This window comes from Oncorhynchus mykiss, chromosome 25 (assembly GCF_057628025.1).
Source record: "Oncorhynchus mykiss isolate SJ-2025 chromosome 25, ASM5762802v1, whole genome shotgun sequence".
NCBI classification, from domain to species: Eukaryota; Metazoa; Chordata; class Actinopteri; order Salmoniformes; family Salmonidae; genus Oncorhynchus; species Oncorhynchus mykiss.
Genome location: NC_143046.1, coordinates 90,967,501 through 90,987,339, shown reverse-complemented (window position 1 = coordinate 90,987,339; position 19,839 = coordinate 90,967,501). Strand labels below are relative to the sequence as shown.

The 19,839-nt window shown below is 46.6% G+C and overlaps 1 protein-coding gene across 3 annotated transcripts in view; it reads right to left on the bottom strand.

Annotated features, from left to right (window-relative positions):
- Positions 1-19,839, bottom strand: part of LOC110504258 (dynactin subunit 1b) — a 133,031-nt gene that overhangs the window by 82,289 nt on the left and 30,903 nt on the right. The window contains exons 5-8 of one of the 3 annotated variants that reach the window (XM_090221474.1): positions 18,535-18,585; positions 8,927-8,944; positions 1,288-1,308; positions 482-667 (exon numbers count right to left, since the gene is read on the bottom strand). In XM_090221474.1, the coding sequence (XP_090077600.1) occupies positions 482-667; positions 1,288-1,308; positions 8,927-8,944; positions 18,535-18,585 (276 nt within the window). The remainder of the gene's footprint in view (positions 1-481; positions 668-1,287; positions 1,309-8,926; positions 8,945-18,534; positions 18,586-19,839) is intronic. The other 2 variants (XM_090221475.1, XM_090221476.1) reach the window with 2 other exon arrangements.

The following is a 19,839-nucleotide window of genomic DNA, read 5'->3' as shown; positions in this document are numbered from 1 at the left end:
AGCCTAAAAAAACACTGCTCCCAGCCGCCCCCTGGTGGCCATTATACATGTTAAATATTTATTCAAATCCTCCTGCGATGAAATGGGGCACATTAAAATCCGAACTCTGTACTACAGAGTATAGCTAACATTTACACACTTAGACACCAGGTAAAATTAGTCTTTAAAACCATACAGAATCTGTATAGCTATTTGCTATAGCCTCCCGGGTGGCGCAGTGGTCTAAGGCATCGCAGTGACACCAGAGATTCTGGGTTCTCCATGAAATTATGGAGAAAAAAATGGGGTAAAATTATATTTACATGTTTTTTTTAATATGGCTTGCTATATATTGTACACGTCTAACCCAAGACAGTACATCTGTTAACAAGTGACTAAATGAGGAAGAACAGCTTGTGTTTACTGTGTCATTACACCTGAGGGTATTACATCACTCCAGTATCACAGTGAGCCATACAGTACAGTTGGTCATCCACTGTACCTTGCTGGGGAGTGGAGGTGGGGGGGCTGAAGGGGAGAGGAGCCCCCCGGGTGATGGGATGATGGGGGCCCCCAGGGGGGTCTGTGCCGGGGTGGAAGGCTCGCTGCTGCTCATCTCTCCAGCCGAGGCAGACACAGACCCAGAGGGCCCCGCCTTGGAGGCTCCGGTTCCCGCAGGACGGCTGGGCTGGAGGGGGAGAGAGGAAGAGAGAGAGAGAGAGAGAGAGAGAGAGAGAGAGAGAGAGAGGGGGAAAGGGAGAGAGAGAGAGAGAGGAAGAAAGGGAGAGAGACAGGGGAGAGAGAGAGAGAGAGAGAGAGAGAGAGAGAGAGAGAGAGAGAGGAGGAAAGCGAGAGAGAGAGAGAGGAAGAAAGGGAGAGAGACAGGGGGAGAGAGAGAGGAGGAGAGAGGGGGAGAGAGAGAGAGAGAGGAGGAAAGGGAGAGAGAGAGGAGTAGAGAGGAGAGAAAAAGAGGAGGAGAGAGATGAAGGTTAGACCATCATGTCCCCAGCAAGGGGTTAGACACTGGGGACCAGACAAACACATCACTGTGAAATTTGGTATAGAAAATGTAATGTCTGGCAAAGCATCTGACATTCACCAGAAGACAGATGGATTAATACAGACCTATGTAATACAAATATTAGTTATGAGTGAGAAGAAAAAAAAGAAGAAAAAAAAACATATATATATATATATATAAAGAATAAAAAGAAAGATAAAAGTTTTAAAAACTTAGAAGTGAAAAAAAAGACTGAGTTCACTCAAGAAGATAAGGAACAAAATGCCTCTGTAGAAGATTGGGCTCACCTTGGGCCTTCTGGCCGTAGTCTGAAGAGCAGTGGAGAGGACAAGAGAGGAGAGGAGAAGACAGGAAGAGAGAGGAGAGGAGAAGAGAGGAAGAGTGAGGAAAAGAGGGGAGAGGAAGAGAGAGAGAGGAGAGGTTAGGAGAGAAAGAGAGAGGAGAGAGGAGAGGTTAGGAGAAGAAGAGAGAGGAGAGGTTAGGAGAGGAAGAGGGAGGAGAGGTTAGGAGAAGAAGAGAGAGGAGAGGTTAGGAGAAGAAGAGAGAGGAGAGGGGGAGAGAGGAGAGGTTAGGAGAGGAAGAGGGAGGAGAGGTTAGGAGAGGAAGAGGGAGGAGAGGTTAGGAGAAGAAGAGAGAGGAGAGGTTAGGAGAAGAAGAGAGAGGAGAGGTTAGGAGAGGAAGAGAGAGGAGAGGTTAGGAGAAGAAGAGAGAGGAGAGGAAGAGAGAGGAGAGGTTAGGAGAAGAAGAGAGAGGAGAGGTTAGGAGAGGAAGAGAGAGGAGAGGTTAGGAGAAGAAGAGAGAGGAGAGGAAGAGAGAGGAGAGGTTAGGAGAGGAAGAAAGAGGAGAGGTTAGGAGAAGAAGAGAGAGGAGAGGTTAGGAGAAGAAGAGAGAGGAGAGGAAGAGAGAGGAGAGGTTAGGAGAGGAAGAGGGAGGAGAGGTTAGGAGAAGAAGAGAGAGGAGAGGTTAGGAGAAGAAGAGAGAGGAGAGGGGGAGAGAGGAGAGGTTAGGAGAAGAAGAGAGAGGAGAGGTTAGGAGAGGAAGAGAGAGGAGAGGTTAGGAGAGGAAGAGAGAGGAGAGGTTAGGAGGAGAAGAGAGATGAGAGGTTAGGAGAGGAAGAGAGAGGAGAGGTTAGGAGAAGAAGAGAGGGGAGAGGAAGAGAGAGGAGAGGTTAGGAGAGGAAGAAATAGGAGAGGTTAGGAGAGGAAGAGAGGAGAGGTTAGGAGAAGAAGAGAGAGGAGAGGTTAGGAGAGGAAGAAATAGGAGAGGAAGAGACAGGAAGAGATAGGAGAGGAAGAGAGAGGAGAGGTTAGGAGAGGAAGAGGAGGAGAGGTTAGGAGACGAAGAGAGAGGAAGAGACAGGAGAGGAAGAGAGAGGAGAGATTAGGAGAGGAAGAGAGAGGAGAGGTTAGGAGACGAAGAGAGAGGAGAGGTTAGGAGAAGAAGAGATAAGAGAGGTTAGGAGAGGAAGAGGAGGAGAGGTTAGGCGAGGAAGAGATACGAGAGGATAGGAGAGGAAGAGACAGGAAGAGATGGGAGAGGAAGAGGAGGAGAGTTTAGGAGAGGAAGAGACAGGAAGAGATAGGAGAGGAAGAGAGAGGAGAGGTTAGGAGAGGAAGAGATAAGAGAGATTAGGAGAGGAAGAGAGGAGAGATTAGGAGAGGAAGAGGGGGAGAGGTTAGGAGAGGAAGAGACAGGAAGAGATAGGAGAGGAAGAGAGAGGAGAGGTTAGGAGAGGAAGAGATAAGAGAGATTAGGAGAGGAAGAGAGGAGAGATTAGGAGAGGAAGAGGGGGAGAGGTTAGGAGAGGAAGAGGAGGAGAGGTTAGGAGACGAAGAGAGAGGAAGAGACAGGAGAGGAAGAGAGAGGAGAGATTAGGAGAGGAAGAGAGAGGAGAGGTTAGGAGACGAAGAGAGAGGAGAGGAAGAGATAAGAGAGGTTAGGAGAGGAAGAGGAGGAGAGGTTAGGCGAGGAAGAGATACGAGAGGATAGGAGAGGAAGAGACAGGAAGAGATGGGAGAGGAAGAGGAGGAGAGTTTAGGAGAGGAAGAGACAGGAAGAGATAGGAGAGGAAGAGAGAGGAGAGGTTAGGAGAGGAAGAGATAAGAGAGATTAGGAGAGGAAGAGAGGAGAGATTAGGAGAGGAAGAGGCGGAGAGGTTAGGAGAGGAAGAGGAGGAGAGGTTAGGAGACGAAGAGAGAGGAAGAGACAGGAGAGGAAGAGAGAGGAGAGATTAGGAGAGGAAGAGAGAGGAGAGGTTAGGAGACGAAGAGAGAGGAGAGGTTAGGAGAGGAAGAGATAAGAGAGGTTAGGAGAGGAAGAGGAGGAGAGGTTAGGCGAGGAAGAGATACGAGAGGATAGGAGAGGAAGAGACAGGAAGAGATGGGAGAGGAAGAGGAGGAGAGTTTAGGAGAGGAAGAGACAGGAAGAGATAGGAGAGGTTAGGAGAGGAAGAGAGGAGAGATTAGGAGAGGAAGAGGGGGAGAGGTTAGGAGAGGAAGAGATAGGAGAGGTTAGGAGAGGAAGAGACGGGAAGAGATAGGAGAGGAAGAGATAAGAGAGATTAGGAGAGGAAGAGAGGAGAGATTAGGAGAGGAAGAGGAGGAGAGGTTAGGAGAGGAAGAGAGAGGAGAAGTTAGGAGAGGAAGAGACGGGGAGAGGAGAGGATTGGAAAGGAATAGAGAGGAGAGGTTAGGAGAGGAAGATATAAGAGAGGTTAGGAGAGTTAAAGACAGGAAGAGATAGGAGAGGAGAGGAAGAGACAGGAAGAGAGAGGAGAAAAAGCACCAACAGAAGGGTTAGTGGCATGCTGAAACCAGGTATAACATCAGTACAGTCAGATCAGCTGATGAGGACAAGACAGGAAGTCTGACAACCACATCACATGTTGTCTAAAGCATAACACTGCCGTTCATCACCTTCTGAGTTGTTCTACAAATGTCTCCACCGCAAGACAATTGAACAGGTTATAACAGGATGAACAGGTCATCGCAGGATGAACAGGTTATAGCAGGATGAACAGGTTATAGCAGGATGAATAGGTTATAGCAGGATGAATAGGTTATAGCAGGATGAACAGGTTATAGCAGGATGAACAGGTTATAGCAGGATTAACAGGTTATAGCAGGATGAACAGGTTATAGCAGGATGAACAGGTTATAGCAGGATGAATAGCAGGATGAACAGGTTATAGCAGGATGAATAGCAGGATGAACAGGTTATAGCAGGATGAACAGGTTATAGCAGGATGAACAGGTTATAGCAGGATTAACAGGTTATAGCAGGATGAACAGGTTATAGCAGGATGAACAGGTTATAGCAGGATGAACAGGTTATAGCAGGATGAACAGGTTATAGCAGGATTAACAGGTTATAGCAGGATTAACAGGTTATAGCAGGATGAACAGGTTATAGCAGGATGAACAGGTTATAGCATGATGAACAGGTTATAGCAGGATGAACAGGTTATAGCAGGATGAACAGGTTATAGCAGGATGAACAGGTTATAGCATGATGAACAGGTTATAGCAGGATGAACAGGTTATAGCAGGATGAACAGGTTATAGCATGATGAATAGGTTATAGCAGGATGAATAGGTTATAGCAGGATGAACAGGTTATGGCAGGATGAACAGGTTATGGCAGGATTAACAGGTTATAGCATGATGAGCAGGTTATAGCAGGATGAACAGGTTATAGCAGGATGAACAGGTTATAGCAGGATGAACAGGTTATAGCAGGATGAACAGGTTATAGCATGATGAATAGGTTATAGCATGATGAACAGGCTATAGCAGGATGAACAGGTTATAGCATGATGAACAGGTTATAGCATGATGAATAGGTTATAGCAGGATGAACAGGTTATAGCATGATGAACAGGTTATAGCAGGATGAACAGGTTATAGCATGATGAACAGGTTATAGCAGGATGAACAGGTTATAGCAGGATGAACAGGTTATAGCAGGATGAATAGGTTATAGCAGGATGAACAGGTTATAGCATGATGAACAGGTTATAGCAGGATGAACAGGTTATAGCATGATGAACAGGTTATAGCAGGATGAATAGGTTATAGCATGATGAACAGGTTGTAGCATGATGAATAGGTTATAGCAGGATGAACAGGTTATAGCAGGATGAACAGGTTATAGCAGGATGAATAGGTTATAGCAGGATGAACAGGTTATAGCAGGATGAACAGGTTATAGCATGATGAACAGGTTATAGCAGGATGAATAGGTTATAGCAGGATGAACAGGTTATAGCATGATGAATAGGTTATAGCAGGATGAACAGGTTATAGCAGGATGAACAGGTTATAGCAGGATGAACAGGTTATAGCATGAGGAACAGGTTATAGCATGATGAACAGGTTATAGCATGATGAACAGGTTATAGCAGGATGAATAGGTTATAGCATGATGAACAGGTTATAGCAGGATGAACAGGTTATAGCAGGATGAACAGGTTATAGCATGATGAACAGGTTATAGCATGATGAACAGGTTATAGCATGATGAACAGGTTATAGCATGAATAGGTTATAGCATGATGAACAGGTTATAGCATGATGAACAGGTTATAGCAGGATGAACAGGTTATAGCAGGATGAACAGGTTATAGCAGGATGAATAGGTTATAGCATGAATAGGTTATAGCAGGATGAACAGGTTATAGCAGGATGAACAGGTTATAGCAGGATGAACAGGTTATAGCAGGATGAACAGGTTATAGCATGATGAACAGGTTATAGCAGGATGAACAGGTTATAGCATGATGAATAGGTTATAGCATGATGAACAGGCTATAGCAGGATGAACAGGTTATAGCAGGATGAACAGGTTATAGCATGATGAACAGGTTATAGCATGATGAATAGGTTATAGCAGGATCACAGGACACCACACTGATTGTTTCCTTGGCGATTGTTCTCTGAGCTAGAGGGCCTCTTGTTCTAACATTCCTCCTGAAAGCCTGTGTCTGGCAGTTGGTCTCTGGCCACACATAGTTCAACCTCAGTGAGACAAAGAGACAGAGACTATCTGATAAATGACTGGTACCACCAGCGTCTTTCTGATAAATGACTGCATTGTGTCCGTAGGGGGAAACAACATGTCTGCTACAGACAAGAGGGAGTGAACCGTAACCCTAACTCCTCTGACCCCACGATGGGATTTAGTTAGATCACTACACTGGTAGAAAAAAGGGTTCCAAAAGGGTTCTTCGGATGTCACAATAGGAGAACCCTTTTTGGTTCCAGGTAGAACCCTTTTTGGTTCCAGGTAGAACCCTTTTTGTTTCCAGGTAGAACCCTTTTTGTTTCCAGGTAGAACCCTTTTTGGTTCCAGGTAGAACCCTTTTTGGTTCCAGGTAGAAACACTCTGTTGAAAGGGATCCTCACGGAACCCAAAAGGGTTCTACCTGGAACCAAAAGAGTTCTACCTGGAACCAAAAGAGTTCTACCTTGAACCAAAAAGGGTTCTACCTGGAACCAAAAGAGTTCTACCTAGAACCAAAAGAGTTCTACCTGTAACGAAAAAGGGTTCCTTCAACAAGTTATCCTATAGCGACAGCTTTTAAGTTCAACATGGCCCCTTTTTCCCCTAAGAGTGTAGTAGAATATGGGCAGCTGAGGAGCGTTGTCCTCCCGTCATCTGGGTCTGGAGGTAGATAGAATCCATCCTTCAGGTTAACATGACTACATGTCATAGACTACGGGGGCCAATGAACCCCCTTCTCTCTTTTTTCCCGACGCTTTTGACCTGTCTGTGATACCGTGTCTTAGAGGATATGATGTCACAGCGAGGCAACGTCCTCCCTCTTTATATGAATAAGGACACAATGGCAGGAGATTCAAATGAAAGTGTGGGGCAATGTGGCTATATTTAAATAGAAACACTATAGTGGTCGCAAAAATAACGATTCAAAAATAACTCTCTCTCCATATTTATGGACGGGTATGTAAAACAGCTAGGTCTTATTATGGTATGTAAAACAGCTAGGTCTTATTATAGTATGTAAAACAACTCTTGTAGAACAGCTAGGTCTTATTATGGACGGGTATGTAAAACAGCTAGGTCTTATTATGGACTGGTATGTAAAACAGCTAGGTCTTATTATGGACTGGTATGTAAAACAGCTAGGTCTTATTATGGACGGGTATGTAAAACAGCTAGGTCTTATTATGGACGGGTATGTAAAACAGCTAGGTCTTATTATGGACTGGTATGTAGAACAGCTAGGTCTTATTATGGACGGGTATGTAGAACAGCTAGGTCTTATTATGGACTGGTATGTAGAACAGCTAGGTCTTATTATGGTATGTAAAATTGGTCTGTTATAAAACCGTTTGTAAGTCACTGGAAGTCAGGCTGAATTAGATGTAATGACTAAATGACTAAATGTAAACAGTGGAAGCCTGTATGATGTGTGAACTGTACCAGATAGGGGCATTACAGCAAGATGACAAGGCATCGGGGTTGAGGTCAATTCCATTTCAACTCTAGTCAATTCAGAAAGTTAACCAAATTGTAATTACACATTTTTCTCATTGAAAAGCATTGAGTCACTGAAATGTCAGTGTACTTCCTGAATAGACTGGCATTGATCCAAACACCCAATCAACCTGAACTAATTCATGAGCTGTTAACATATTCTAATGAGCTGTTAACATATTCTAATGAGCTGTTAACACATTCTAATGAGCTGTTAACACATTCTAATGAGCTGGTAACATATTCTAATGAGCTGTTAACACATTCTAATGAGCTGTTAACACATTCTAATGAGCTGGTAACATATTCTAATGAGCTGTTAACACATTCTAATGCCCTGTTAACACATTCCAATGAGCTGTTAACACATTCTAATGAGCTGTTAACACATTCTAATGAGCTGTTAACACATTCTAATGAGCTGTTAACACATTCTAATGAGCTGGTAACATATTCTAATGAGCTGTTAACACATTCTAATGAGCTGGTAACATATTCTAATGAGCTGTTAACACATTCTAATGAGCTGTTAACACATTCTAATGAGCTGTTAACATATTCTAATGAGCTGTTAACATATTCTAATGAGCTGTTAACACATTCTAATGAGCTGTTAACACATTCTAATGAGCTGTTAACATATTCTAATGAGCTGTTAACACATTCTAATGAGCTGTTAACACATTCTAATGAGCTGGTAACATATTCTAATGAGCTGTTAACACATTCTAATGAGCTGTTAACACATTCTAATGAGCTGTTAACACATTCTAATGAGCTGTTAACATATTCTAATGAGCTGTTAACACATTCTAATGAGCTGTTAACACATTCTAATGAGCTGTTAACACATTCTAATGAGCTGTTAACATATTCTAATGAGCTGTTAACACATTCTAATGAGCTGTTAACATATTCTAATGAGCTGTTAACACATTCTAATGAGCTGTTAACACATTCTAATGAGCTGTTAACATATTCTAATGAGCTGTTAACACATTCTAATGAGCTGTTAACACATTCTAATGAGCTGGTAACATATTCTAATGAGCTGTTAACACATTCTAATGAGCTGTTAACATATTCTAATGAGCTGTTAACACATTCTAATGAGCTGTTAACACATTCTAATGAGCTGGTAACATATTCTAATGAGCTGTTAACACATTCTAATGAGCTGTTAACACATTCTAATGAGCTGTTAACACATTCTAATGAGCTGGTAACATATTCTAATGAGCTGTTAACATAACCAAGGAGCTATATTCTAAATAGGCAGATAGTTATACAACAATATCAAACAGACACGTTTACATAATCCCCTAATGAAATGAGGTGTGGATTAAGCACCTATCTAGATCACAGCTTCGTTAACACAAATTTACCAACAACAACATCCCATAATAAACATCATCAGATGGTGCTCTGTACCTTCCTGGGGGCAGGAGTCTGTCTCATCATATTGGCAAGAGAAGAAGACACACACACGGTCACACACACACGGTCACACACACGGTCACACACACGGTCACACACACGGTCACACACACACACACACACACACACACACACACACACACACACACACACACACACACACACACACACACACACACACACACACACTAGGATGAGAGATACTCAGTTACACATTGTGAGAGCACACAGACAGACAGACAGACAGACAGACAGACACAGACGGTCAGACGGCCAGTCAGTGAGGTAGGCAGACAGACAGCCAACAGACAGCAGGCAGTAGCAGCTCAGTTCAGCTCAGACAGGGAAGGAAGCTGTAGCCTGTGCAAATGGCCGCAGATCAGACTCCTTTTTGTTTCTCGCAGCCAGCCCCTCTATAAACGTTTCTAATTAGTCCTTTCTGTTCCATCCGTGATACAGGGTTGGGTTGCCAGTCGTATAATCACAACGCTCGACTCTGCTCTGCAGGGTTGCCAGATTGTATAGTTTCCTTCCTCAGACCTTCCCTCTTCTCTGTCTGATTAATTCTCTCTCTCTGATCTGGCATCCTACTGGGATGAAAAAGGCTAACGCTGTTCTGTTCACCATCCACCTCTCTGTTCTGTTCACACAGAGAAACCTCCCCTCTCCGGCTCGCTCTATCGCTCTCCTGCTCTGTGTCCCTCCTTTTCTCTCTCTCACTCACTCTCAATCTTCCCCTTGCTCTCTCCTGTACTCTGTCCCTCCCTTTCTCTCTCTTTCTCTCTCCTGCTCTCTGTGTCTCTCTTTCTCTCTTCTCTTGTGTTCATGGTGATCTGCCAACCACTACCCTGCTCGTACATTACATCATTACTCTGCCCCCCTCCCAGACAGATGGACAGAGAAGTGGGAGGAGAGAGCTGGAGAGAGGGGAGGGAGGAGCGATGTGGAGAGAGGGGAGGTAGGAGAGATGTGGAGAGGGGAGGGAGGAGCGATGTGGAGAGAGGGGGAGAGAGGGGAGGTAGGAGAGATGTGGAGAGAGGGGGAGAGAGGGGAGGTAGGAGAGATGTGGAGAGGGGAGGGAGGAGCGATGTGGAGAGAGGGGGAGAGAGGGGAGGTAGGAGAGATGTGGAGAGAGGGGGAGAGAGGGAGGTAGGAGAGATGTGGAGAGGGGAGGGAGGAGCGATGTGGAGAGAGGGGGAGAAGAAAGAGAAATAAAGACAAATAAAATTAGCAGAGGGAGGGTAGAGGAGGGGTGAGGTGATGTACTGAAGGGAGGGTAGAGGAGGGGTAAGGTGATGTACTGAAGGGAGGGTAGAGGAGGGGTAAGGTGATGTACTGAAGGGAGGGTAAAGGAGGGGTAAGGTGATGTGTTGAAGGGAGGGTAGAGGAGGGGTAAGGTGATGTGTTGAAGGGAGGGTAGAGGAGGGGTAAGGTGATGTGTTGAAGGGAGGGTAGAGGAGGGGTAAGGTGATGTACTGAAGGGAGGGTAGAGGAGGGGTAAGGTGATGTGTTGAAGGGAGGGTAGAGGAGGGGTAAGGTGATGTGTTGAAGGGAGGGTAGAGGAGGGGTAAGGTGATGTGTTGAAGGGAGGGTAGAGGAGGGGTAAGGTGATATGTTGAAGGGAGGGTAGAGGAGGGGTAAGGTGATGTACTGAAGGGAGGGTAGAGGAGGGGTAAGGTGATGTGTTGAAGGGAGGGTAGAGGAGGGGTAAGGTGATGTACTGAAGGGAGGGTAGAGGAGGGGTAAGGTGATGTAGTGAAGGGAGGGTAGAGGAGGGCTAAGGTGATGTATGGAAGGGATGGTAGAGGAGGGGTAAGGTGATGTGTTGAAGGGAGGGTAGAGGAGGGGTAAGGTGATGTGTTGAAGGGAGGGTAGAGGAGGGGTAAGGTGATGTGTTGAAGGGAGGGTAGAGGAGGGGTAAGGTGATGTACTGAAGGGAGGGTAGAGGAGGGGTAAGGTGATGTAGTGAAGGGAGGGTAGAGGAGGGGTAAGGTGATGTACTGAAGGGAGGGTAGAGGAGGTGTAAGGTGATGTACTGAAGGGATGGTAGAGGAGGGGTAAGGTGATGTACTGAAGGGAGGGTAGAGGAGGGGTAAGGTGATGTGTTGAAGGGAGGGTAGAGGAGGGGTAAGGTGATGTACTGAAGGGAGGGTAGAGGAGGGGTAAGGTGATGTGTTGAAGGGAGGGTAGAGGAGGGGTAAGGTGATGTACTGAAGGGAGGGTAGAGGAGGGGTAAGGTGATGTACTGAAGGGAGGGTAGAGGAGGGGTAAGGTGATGTACTGAAGGGAGGGTAGAGGAGGGGTAAGGTGATGTACTGAAGGGAGGGTAGAGGAGGGGTAAGGTGATGTACTGAAGGGAGGGTAGAGGAGGGGTAAGGTGATGTACTGAAGGGAGGGTAGAGGAGGGGTAAGGTGATGTACTGAAGGGAGGGTAGAGGAGGGGTAAGGTGATGTACTGAAGGGAGGGTAGAGGAGGGGTAAGGTGATGTGTTGAAGGGAGGGTAGAGGAGGGGTAAGGTAATGTGTTGAAGGGAGGGTAGAGGAGGGGTAAGGTAATGTGTTGAAGGGAGGGTAGATGAGGGGTAAGGTGATGTACTGAAGGGAGGGTAGAGGAGGGGTAAGGTGATGTGTTGAAGGGAGGGTAGAGGAGGGGTAAGGTGATGTACTGAAGGGAGGGTAGAGGAGGGGTAAGGTGATGTACTGAAGGGAGGGTAGAGGAGGGGTAAGGTGATGTACTGAAGGGAGGGTAGAGGAGGGGTAAGGTGATGTACTGAAGGGAGGGTAGAGGAGGGGTAAGGTGATGTACTGAAGGGAGGGTAGAGGAGGGGTAAGGTGATGTACTGAAGGGAGGGTAGAGGAGGGGTAACGTGATGTGTTGAAGGGAGGGTAGAGGAGGGGTAAGGTGATGTGTTGAAGGGAGGGTAGAGGAGGTGTAAGGTGATGTAGTGAAGGGAGGGTAGAGGAGGGGTAAGGTGATGTACTGAAGGGAGGGTAGAGGAGGGGTAAGGTGATGTACTGAAGGAAGGGTAGAGGAGGGGTAAGGTGATGTACTGAAGGGAGGGTAGAGGAGGGGTAAGGTGATGTACTGAAGGGAGGGTAGAGGAGGGGTAAGGTGATGTACTGAAGGGAGGGTAGAGGAGGGGTAAGGTGATGTACTGAAGGGAGGGTAGAGGAGGGGTAAGGTGATGTACTGAAGGGAGGGTAGAGGAGGGGTAAGGTGATGTACTGAAGGGAGGGTAGAGGAGGGGTAAGGTGATGTATTGAAGGGAGGGTAGAGGAGGGGTAAGGTGATGTACTGAAGGGAGGGTAGAGGAGGGGTGATGTACTGAAGGGAGGGTAGAGGAGGGGTAACGTGATGTGTTGAAGGGAGGGTAGAGGAGGGGTAAGGTGATGTGTTGAAGGGAGGGTAGAGGAGGTGTAAGGTGATGTAGTGAAGGGAGGGTAGAGGAGGGGTAAGGTGATGTACTGAAGGGAGGGTAGAGGAGGGGTAAGGTGATGTACTGAAGGGAGGGTAGAGGAGGGGTAAGGTGATGTTCTGAAGGGAGGGTAGAGGAGGGGTAAGGTGATGTACTGAAGGAAGGGTAGAGGAGGGGTAAGGTGATGTACTGAAGGAAGGGTAGAGGAGGGGTAAGGTGATGTACTGAAGGGAGGGTAGAGGAGGGGTAAGGTGATGTACTGAAGGGAGGGTAGAGGAGGGGTAAGGTGATGTGTTGAAGGGAGGGTAGAGGAGGGGTAAGGTGATGTACTGAAGGGAGGGTAGAGGAGGGGTAAGGTGATGTACTGAAGGGAGGGTAGAGGAGGGGTAAGGTGATGTACTGAAGGGAGGGTAGAGGAGGGGTAAGGTGATGTACTGAAGGGAGGGTAGAGGAGGGGTAAGGTGATGTACTGAAGGGAGGGTAGAGGAGGGGTAAGGTGATGTACTGAAGGGAGGGTAGAGGAGGGGTAAGGTGATGTACTGAAGGGAGGGTAGAGGAGGGGTAAGGTGATGTGTTGAAGGGAGGGTAGAGGAGGGGTAAGGTGATGTACTGAAGGGAGGGTAGAGGAGGGGTAAGGTGATGTACTGAAGGGAGGGTAGAGGAGGGGTAAGGTGATGTACTGAAGGGAGGGTAGAGGAGGGGTAAGGTGATGTGTTGAAGGGAGGGTAGAGGAGGGGTAAGGTGATGTACTGAAGGGAGGGTAGAGGAGGGGTAAGGTGATGTGTTGAAGGGAGGGTAGAGGAGGGGTAAGGTGATGTGTTGAAGGGAGGGTAGAGGAGGGGTAAGGTGATGTACTGAAGGGAGGGTAGAGGAGGGGTAAGGTGATGTACTGAAGGGAGGGTAGAGGAGGGGTAAGGTGATGTACTGAAGGGAGGGTAGAGGAGGGGTAAGGTGATGTACTGAAGGGAGGGTAGAGGAGGGGTAAGGTGATGTTCTGAAGGGAGGGTAGAGGAGGGGTAAGGTGATGTGTTGAAGGGAGGGTAGAGGAGGGGTAAGGTGATGTACTGAAGGAAGGGTAGAGGAGGGGTAAGGTGATGTACTGAAGGGAGGGTAGAGGAGGGGTAAGGTGATGTACTGAAGGGAGGGTAGAGGAGGGGTAAGGTGATGTACTGAAGGGAGGGTAGAGGAGGGGTAAGGTGATGTACTGAAGGGAGGGTAGAGGAGGGGTAAGGTGATGTTCTGAAGGGAGGGTAGAGGAGGGGTAAGGTGATGTGTTGAAGGGAGGGTAGAGGCGGGGTAAGGTGATGTGTTGAAGGGAGGGTAGAGGAGGGGTAAGGTGATGTACTGAAGGGAGGGTAGAGTACTCTGTACCAGTAACTAGATATTACCCACTCTCTGTACCAGTAACTAGTTATTACCCACTAACTGTACTAGTAACTAGTTATTACCAACCCTCTGTACCAGTAACTAGTTATTACCCACTCTCTGTACTAGTAACTAGATATTACCCACTCTCTGTACTAAAATACTCTGAGTTTAATATCAAATAAATACAAATGTTTTGGAATCAGGCTGTCCAGTAGTATAGAATCAGGCTGTCCAGTAGTATAGAATCAGGCTGTCCAATAGTATAGAATCAGGCTGTCCAATAGTATAGAATCAGGCTGTCCAGTAGTATAGAATCAGGCTGTCCAATAGTAAAGAATCAGGCTGTCCAATAGTATAGAATCAGGCTGTCCAGTAGTATAGAATCAGGCTGTCCAATAGTAAAGAATCAGGCTGTCCAATAGTAAAGAATCAGGCTGTCCAGTAGTATAGAATCAGGCTGTTCAATAGTATAGAATCAGGCTGTCCAATAGTATAGAATCAGGCTGTCCAATAGTAAAGAATCAGGCTGTCCAGTAGTATAGAATCAGGCTGTCCAATAGTATAGAATCAGGCTGTCCAGTAGTAAAGAATCAGGCTGTCCAATAGTATAGAATCAGGCTGTCCAATAGTATAGAATCTGGCTGTCCAATAGTAAAGAATCAGGCTGTCCAATAGTATAGAATCAGGCTGTCCAATAGTATAGAATCAGGCTGTCCAATAGTATAGAATCAGGCTGTCCAATAGTATAGAATCAGGCTGTCCAATAGTAAAGAATCAGGCTGTCCAATACTATAGAATCAGGCTGTCCAATAGTAAAGAATCAGGCTGTCCAATAGTATAGAATCAGGCTGTCCAATAGTAAAGAATCAGGCTGTCCAATAGTAAAGAATCAGGCTGTCCAATAGTATAGAATCATGCTGTCCAATAGTATAGAATCAGGATGTCTGGGTGTGTCTAGTCTAGGTTACTGGGCCAGAACAGTCTGTAGTCTGGGTGTGTCTAGTCTAGGTTACTGGGCCAGAACAGTCTGTAGTCTGGGTGTGTCTAGTCTAGGTTACTGGGCCAGAACAGTCTGTAGTCTGGGTGTGTCTAGTCTAGGTTACTGGAGCAGACTGTAGTCTGGGTGTGTCTAGTCTAGGTTACTGGGCCAGAACAGTCTGTAGTCTGGGTGTGTCTAGTCTAGGTTACTGGGCCAGAACAGTTTGTAGTCTGGGTGTGTCTAGTCTAGGTTACTGGAGCAGAACAGTCTGTAGTCTGGGTGTGTCTAGTCTAGGCTACTGGACCAGAGCAGACTGAAGTCTGGGTGTGTCTAGTCTAGGTTACTGGAGCAGACTGTAGTCTGGGTGTGTCTAGTCTAGGTTACTGGGCCAGAACAGTCTGTAGTCTGGGTGTGTCTAGTCTAGGTTACTGGGCCAGAACAGTTTGTAGTCTGGGTGTGTCTAGTCTAGGTTACTGGAGCAGAACAGTCTGTAGTCTGGGTGTGTCTAGTCTAGGCTACTGGACCAGAGCAGACTGTAGTCTGGGTGTGTCTAGTCTAGGTTACTGGGCCAGAACAGTCTGTAGTCTGGGTGTGTCTAGTCTAGGTTACTGGGCCAGAACAGTCTGTAGTCTGGGTGTGTCTAGTCTAGGTTACTGGAGCAGAACAGTCTGCAGTCTGGGTGTGTCTAGTCTAGGCTACTGGACCAGAGCAGACTGAAGTCTGGGTGTGTCTAGTCTAGGTTACTGGGCCAGAACAGACTGTAGTCTGGGTGTGTCTAGTCTAGGTTACTGGGTCAGAGATAGATGGAGGGATGGCCATAAGGAGGAGAGGGGGATGAATTAGGGGACAGACTGAGGGAGGAGAGAAGAGGTAGATGGAGGGATGGCCATAAGGAGGAGAGGGGGATGAATTAGGGAGGAGAGAAGGTAGATGGAGGGATCATGTTACTGCTTTAAAAAAGCAGCAGGGTGAAATCACTGTCACTGTATCCGAGGTCAGTGACCCGGGCAGGATGGAGAGATACCCCACAGAGAGCCATACAGGTGTAGGATTACTGTCCTGACAGCCCCGGGACACTTAGCAGACAGAACACTGCTGACAGTGACAACAACTTGTACGTCCTCTACGCTTCAGAACACATCACCAAATAGAACCTTCTACGTCCCGGGTTCTGGAGATGCTAAACGGTACAACTAGTGTTCTATAGAGTCTCATGTAAACCTGCTGGTTAGGGACTCAGACAGACAGTGGCTTCAGACTCGTCCAGTGACGTACTAAGATGGCCACAGACTAGAGGGCTGTTTGGGAGAGCAATATGTAAACATCCAGACCAGAGGTCAAATATTATTCAAATTCATTGCAAATACTTTAACCCGAACATGATTGTGTTTGCCTGGCGCAACGGAACCAATAGAATAGTCGCACCCAATAACCCAATAATAACCCAATAACACCCAATAACATCGCTGCTGAGCACAAGAGCAGAGCAGGAAATCCATACTGTAGGGAGCTGGCCTCTCTTCTCTCTGAGCTGAGCTGGAATCTCCTCTCTCTATTTCTTTCTGAGCTGGCCTCTCCTCTCTCTCTCTGAGCTGGCCTCTCCCCTCTTTCTATCTGAGCTGGCCTCTCCTCTCTCTCTGAGCTGGCCTCTCCTCTCTCTGAGCTGGCCTCTCCCCTCTCTCTCTCTGAGCTAGCCTCTCCTCTCTCTCTGAGCTGGCCTCTCCTCTCGCTCTCTCTCTGAGCTGGCCTCTCCTCTCTCGGTCTCTCTGAGCTGGCCTCTCCTCTCTCTCTCTCTCTCTGAGCTGGCCTCTCCTCTCTCTCTCTCTGAGCTGGCCTCTCCTCTCTCTCTGAGCTGGCCTCTCCTCTCTCTATTTCTTTCTGAGCTGGCCTCTCTTCTCTCTCTCTGAGCTGGCCTCTCCTCTCTCCCTCTCTCTCTCTTTCTGAGCTGGCCTCTCCTCTCTCTCTCTCCTTCTCTCTCGGAGCTGGCCTCTCCTCTCTTTGAGCTTGCCTCTCCTTTCACTCTCTCTCTCTCTCTGAAATGACCTCTTCTCTCTCGCTGAGCTGGCCTCTCCTCTCTGACCGGAGTCTCTGCGTTAGCCCAGAATGTCACCTTGTTCCCTATATAGTGCACTACTGACCAGCCCTTGCATGCTCCCCTGGTCTAGATAGAGGTCATCTCAGCTACAACACTGCACCCTCTCACTACCTGACGTTTATCATGACAGCCAACAGAAGCATACCGCGCGTGTATGTGTGTGTGTGTGTGTGTGTGTGTGTGTGTGTGTGTGTGTGTGTGTGTGTGTGTGTGTGTGTGTGTGTGTGTGTGTGTGTGTGTGTAGACAGCAGTACATCACTGAGTAGCACAGTACAGCTCCAGTTAACATGCTACTGGGTAAACAGACCCAGTTAACATGCTACTGGGTAAACAGACCCAGTTAACATGCCACTGGGTAAACAGACCCAGTTAACATGCTACTGGGTAAACAGCTTTAGTTAACATGCTACTGGGTAAACAGACCCAGTTAACATGCTACTGGGTAAACAGACCCAGTTAACATGCTACTGGGTAAACAGACCCAATTAACATGCTACTGGGTAAACAGACCCAGTTAACATGCTACTGGGTAAACAGCTTTAGTTAACATGCCACTGGGTAAACAGCTTCAGTTAACATGCTACTGGGTAAACAGACCCAGTTAACATGCTACTGGGTAAACAGCCACAGTTAACATGCTACTGGGTAAACAGACCCAGTTAACATGCTACTGGGTAAACAGACCCAGTTAACACGCTACTGTGTAAACAGACCCAGTTAACATGCTACTGGGTAAACAGACCCAGTTAACATGCTACTGGGTAAACAGCCCCAGTTAATGTGCTACTGGGTAAACAGACCCAGTTAACATGCTACTGGGTAAACAGCCTCAGTTAACATGCTACTGGGTAAACAGACCCAGTTAACATGCAACTGGGTAAACAGCTTTAGTTAACATGCTACTGGGTAAACAGCCCCAGTTAACATGCTACTGGGTAAACAGCCCCAGTTAACATGCTACTGGGTAAACGTACCCAGTTAACATGCTACTGGGTAAACAGCCTCAGTTAACATGTTACTGGGTAAACAGCCACAGTTAACATGCTACTGGGTAAACATCTTTAGTTAACATGCTACTGGGTAAACAGCCCCAGTTAACATGCTACTGGGTAAACGTACCCAGTTAACATGCTACTGGGTAAACAGACCCAGTTAACATGCTACTGGGTAAACAGACCCAGTTAACATGCTACTGGGTAAACAGACCCAGTTAACATGCTACTGGGTAAACATCTTTAGTTAACATGCTACTGGGTAAACAGACCCAGTTAACACGCTACTGGGTAAACAGACCCAGTTAACATGCTACTGGGTAAACAGACCCAGTTAACATGCTACTGGGTAAACAGCCTCAGTTAACATGCTACTAGGAAAACAGACAAAGTTAACATGCTACTGGGTAAACAGCATCAAGTCCCGACATGACAGCTGACCACGTATGAACCAATGATGACTGAGGAGGGCGGAGAGGGACAGGGAAGAGGGATATGAGCCGTCACTCACAGGGATGAGCCGTCACTCACAGGGATGAGCCGTCACTCACAGGGATGAGCCGTCACTCACAGAAACATGCATGTACACAAAGACAGACAGGGAGAACAACGATGGATGGGAGACGGTCTGGGAGAGCTAGGGGTTATGGGGAAATGGAGTTGACGCCCTGTTGCCATGCAGCTAGGCCATTCAGAGCCACGGTTCCGGTTACCACGGTTACCACATTATTATTATGACGACCGGCTGTTACCGAGGAGGTTCGAGAAGCGTGCACCACCTTTTTGGGCTTGGGTCCTCGCTGCTGTGTGGTCATAGGGAGTGGGTGGGGGAGGGGTGTAAAGGTGAGAGGTTAGAGGTCACAGAAGTTAAAAGGTTAGAGTTCATCGGTGACATCATTCTGGAGGTGGTGATGGGAAGTGTCAGTCAGTCAGTCAGTGCTCTACCGTGGATTGAACAGAGGTGAACATAAGGAACATTTCTACACAGACACACACTGTTTATTGTAAATAACACGTCAATGGAAATGCTAAAAACTCGGGTTGCTCAGATCCCTGCTGTCCAGCGCCTTCAGAGTGCATTCAAGCCCTTTGTTGTGACAAGCCTAATCAAGTTAATTTGCTCAACAAGTCACATAATAAGTTGCATGGACTCACTCTGTTTATTAACAGGATTTTTATTTTTAATGTCTACCCCGACACACAATTATCTGTAAGGTCCCTCAGTCGAAGCAGTGAATTTCAAACACAGATTCAACCACAAAGACCAGGGAGGTTTTTCAATGCCTCGCAAAGAAGGGCTCCTGTTGGTAGACGGGTAAAAAACAGCAGACATTGAATATCCCTTTGAGCATGGTGAAGTTATCAATTACACTTTGGGTGGTGTATCAATACACCCAGTCATTACAAAGATACAGGCGTCCCTCCCAACTCAGTTGCCGGAGAGGAAGGAAACCTGTCAGGGAATTTACCATGGATGGTGACTTCATAACAGTTACAGAGTTTAATGGCTGTGATAGGAGAAAACTGAGGATGGATCAACAACATTGTAGTTACTCCACAATACTAACCTAATTGACCGAGTGAAAAGAAGGAAGCCTGTACAGAATAAAAACTATTCCAAAAGAGGGAAGGTAGAGAGAGAAGGAAGAAGAAGAGGAGGAGCAGGAGGGAGGATATGTTTTGGTGAAGAGGAAGAGCAGAGGGGGAGGGTTTGGTGAAGAGGAGGAGCAGGAGGGAGGAGGTGTTCTGGGTAATTCAGATTGAGGACCTTACAACTGATGAATTTGTTTGTTCTTGTTTTCATTCTGATTGCATTTTTTGATTTGATTTGTTTGTTTGTGTAATTTCAGTAGTTCACGATGCCTTCGGAAAAGTATTCAGACCCTTTGACCTTTTTCCACATTTTGTTCTATTCTTATTCATAAAGCGAAAACAGCTTTTTTAGATATTTCAACATGTTTATTAAAAAATTAAAAAAACAGAAATACCTTATTCACATAAGTATTCAAACCCTTTGCTATGAGACTTGAAATTGAGCTCAGGCACACCCTGTTTCC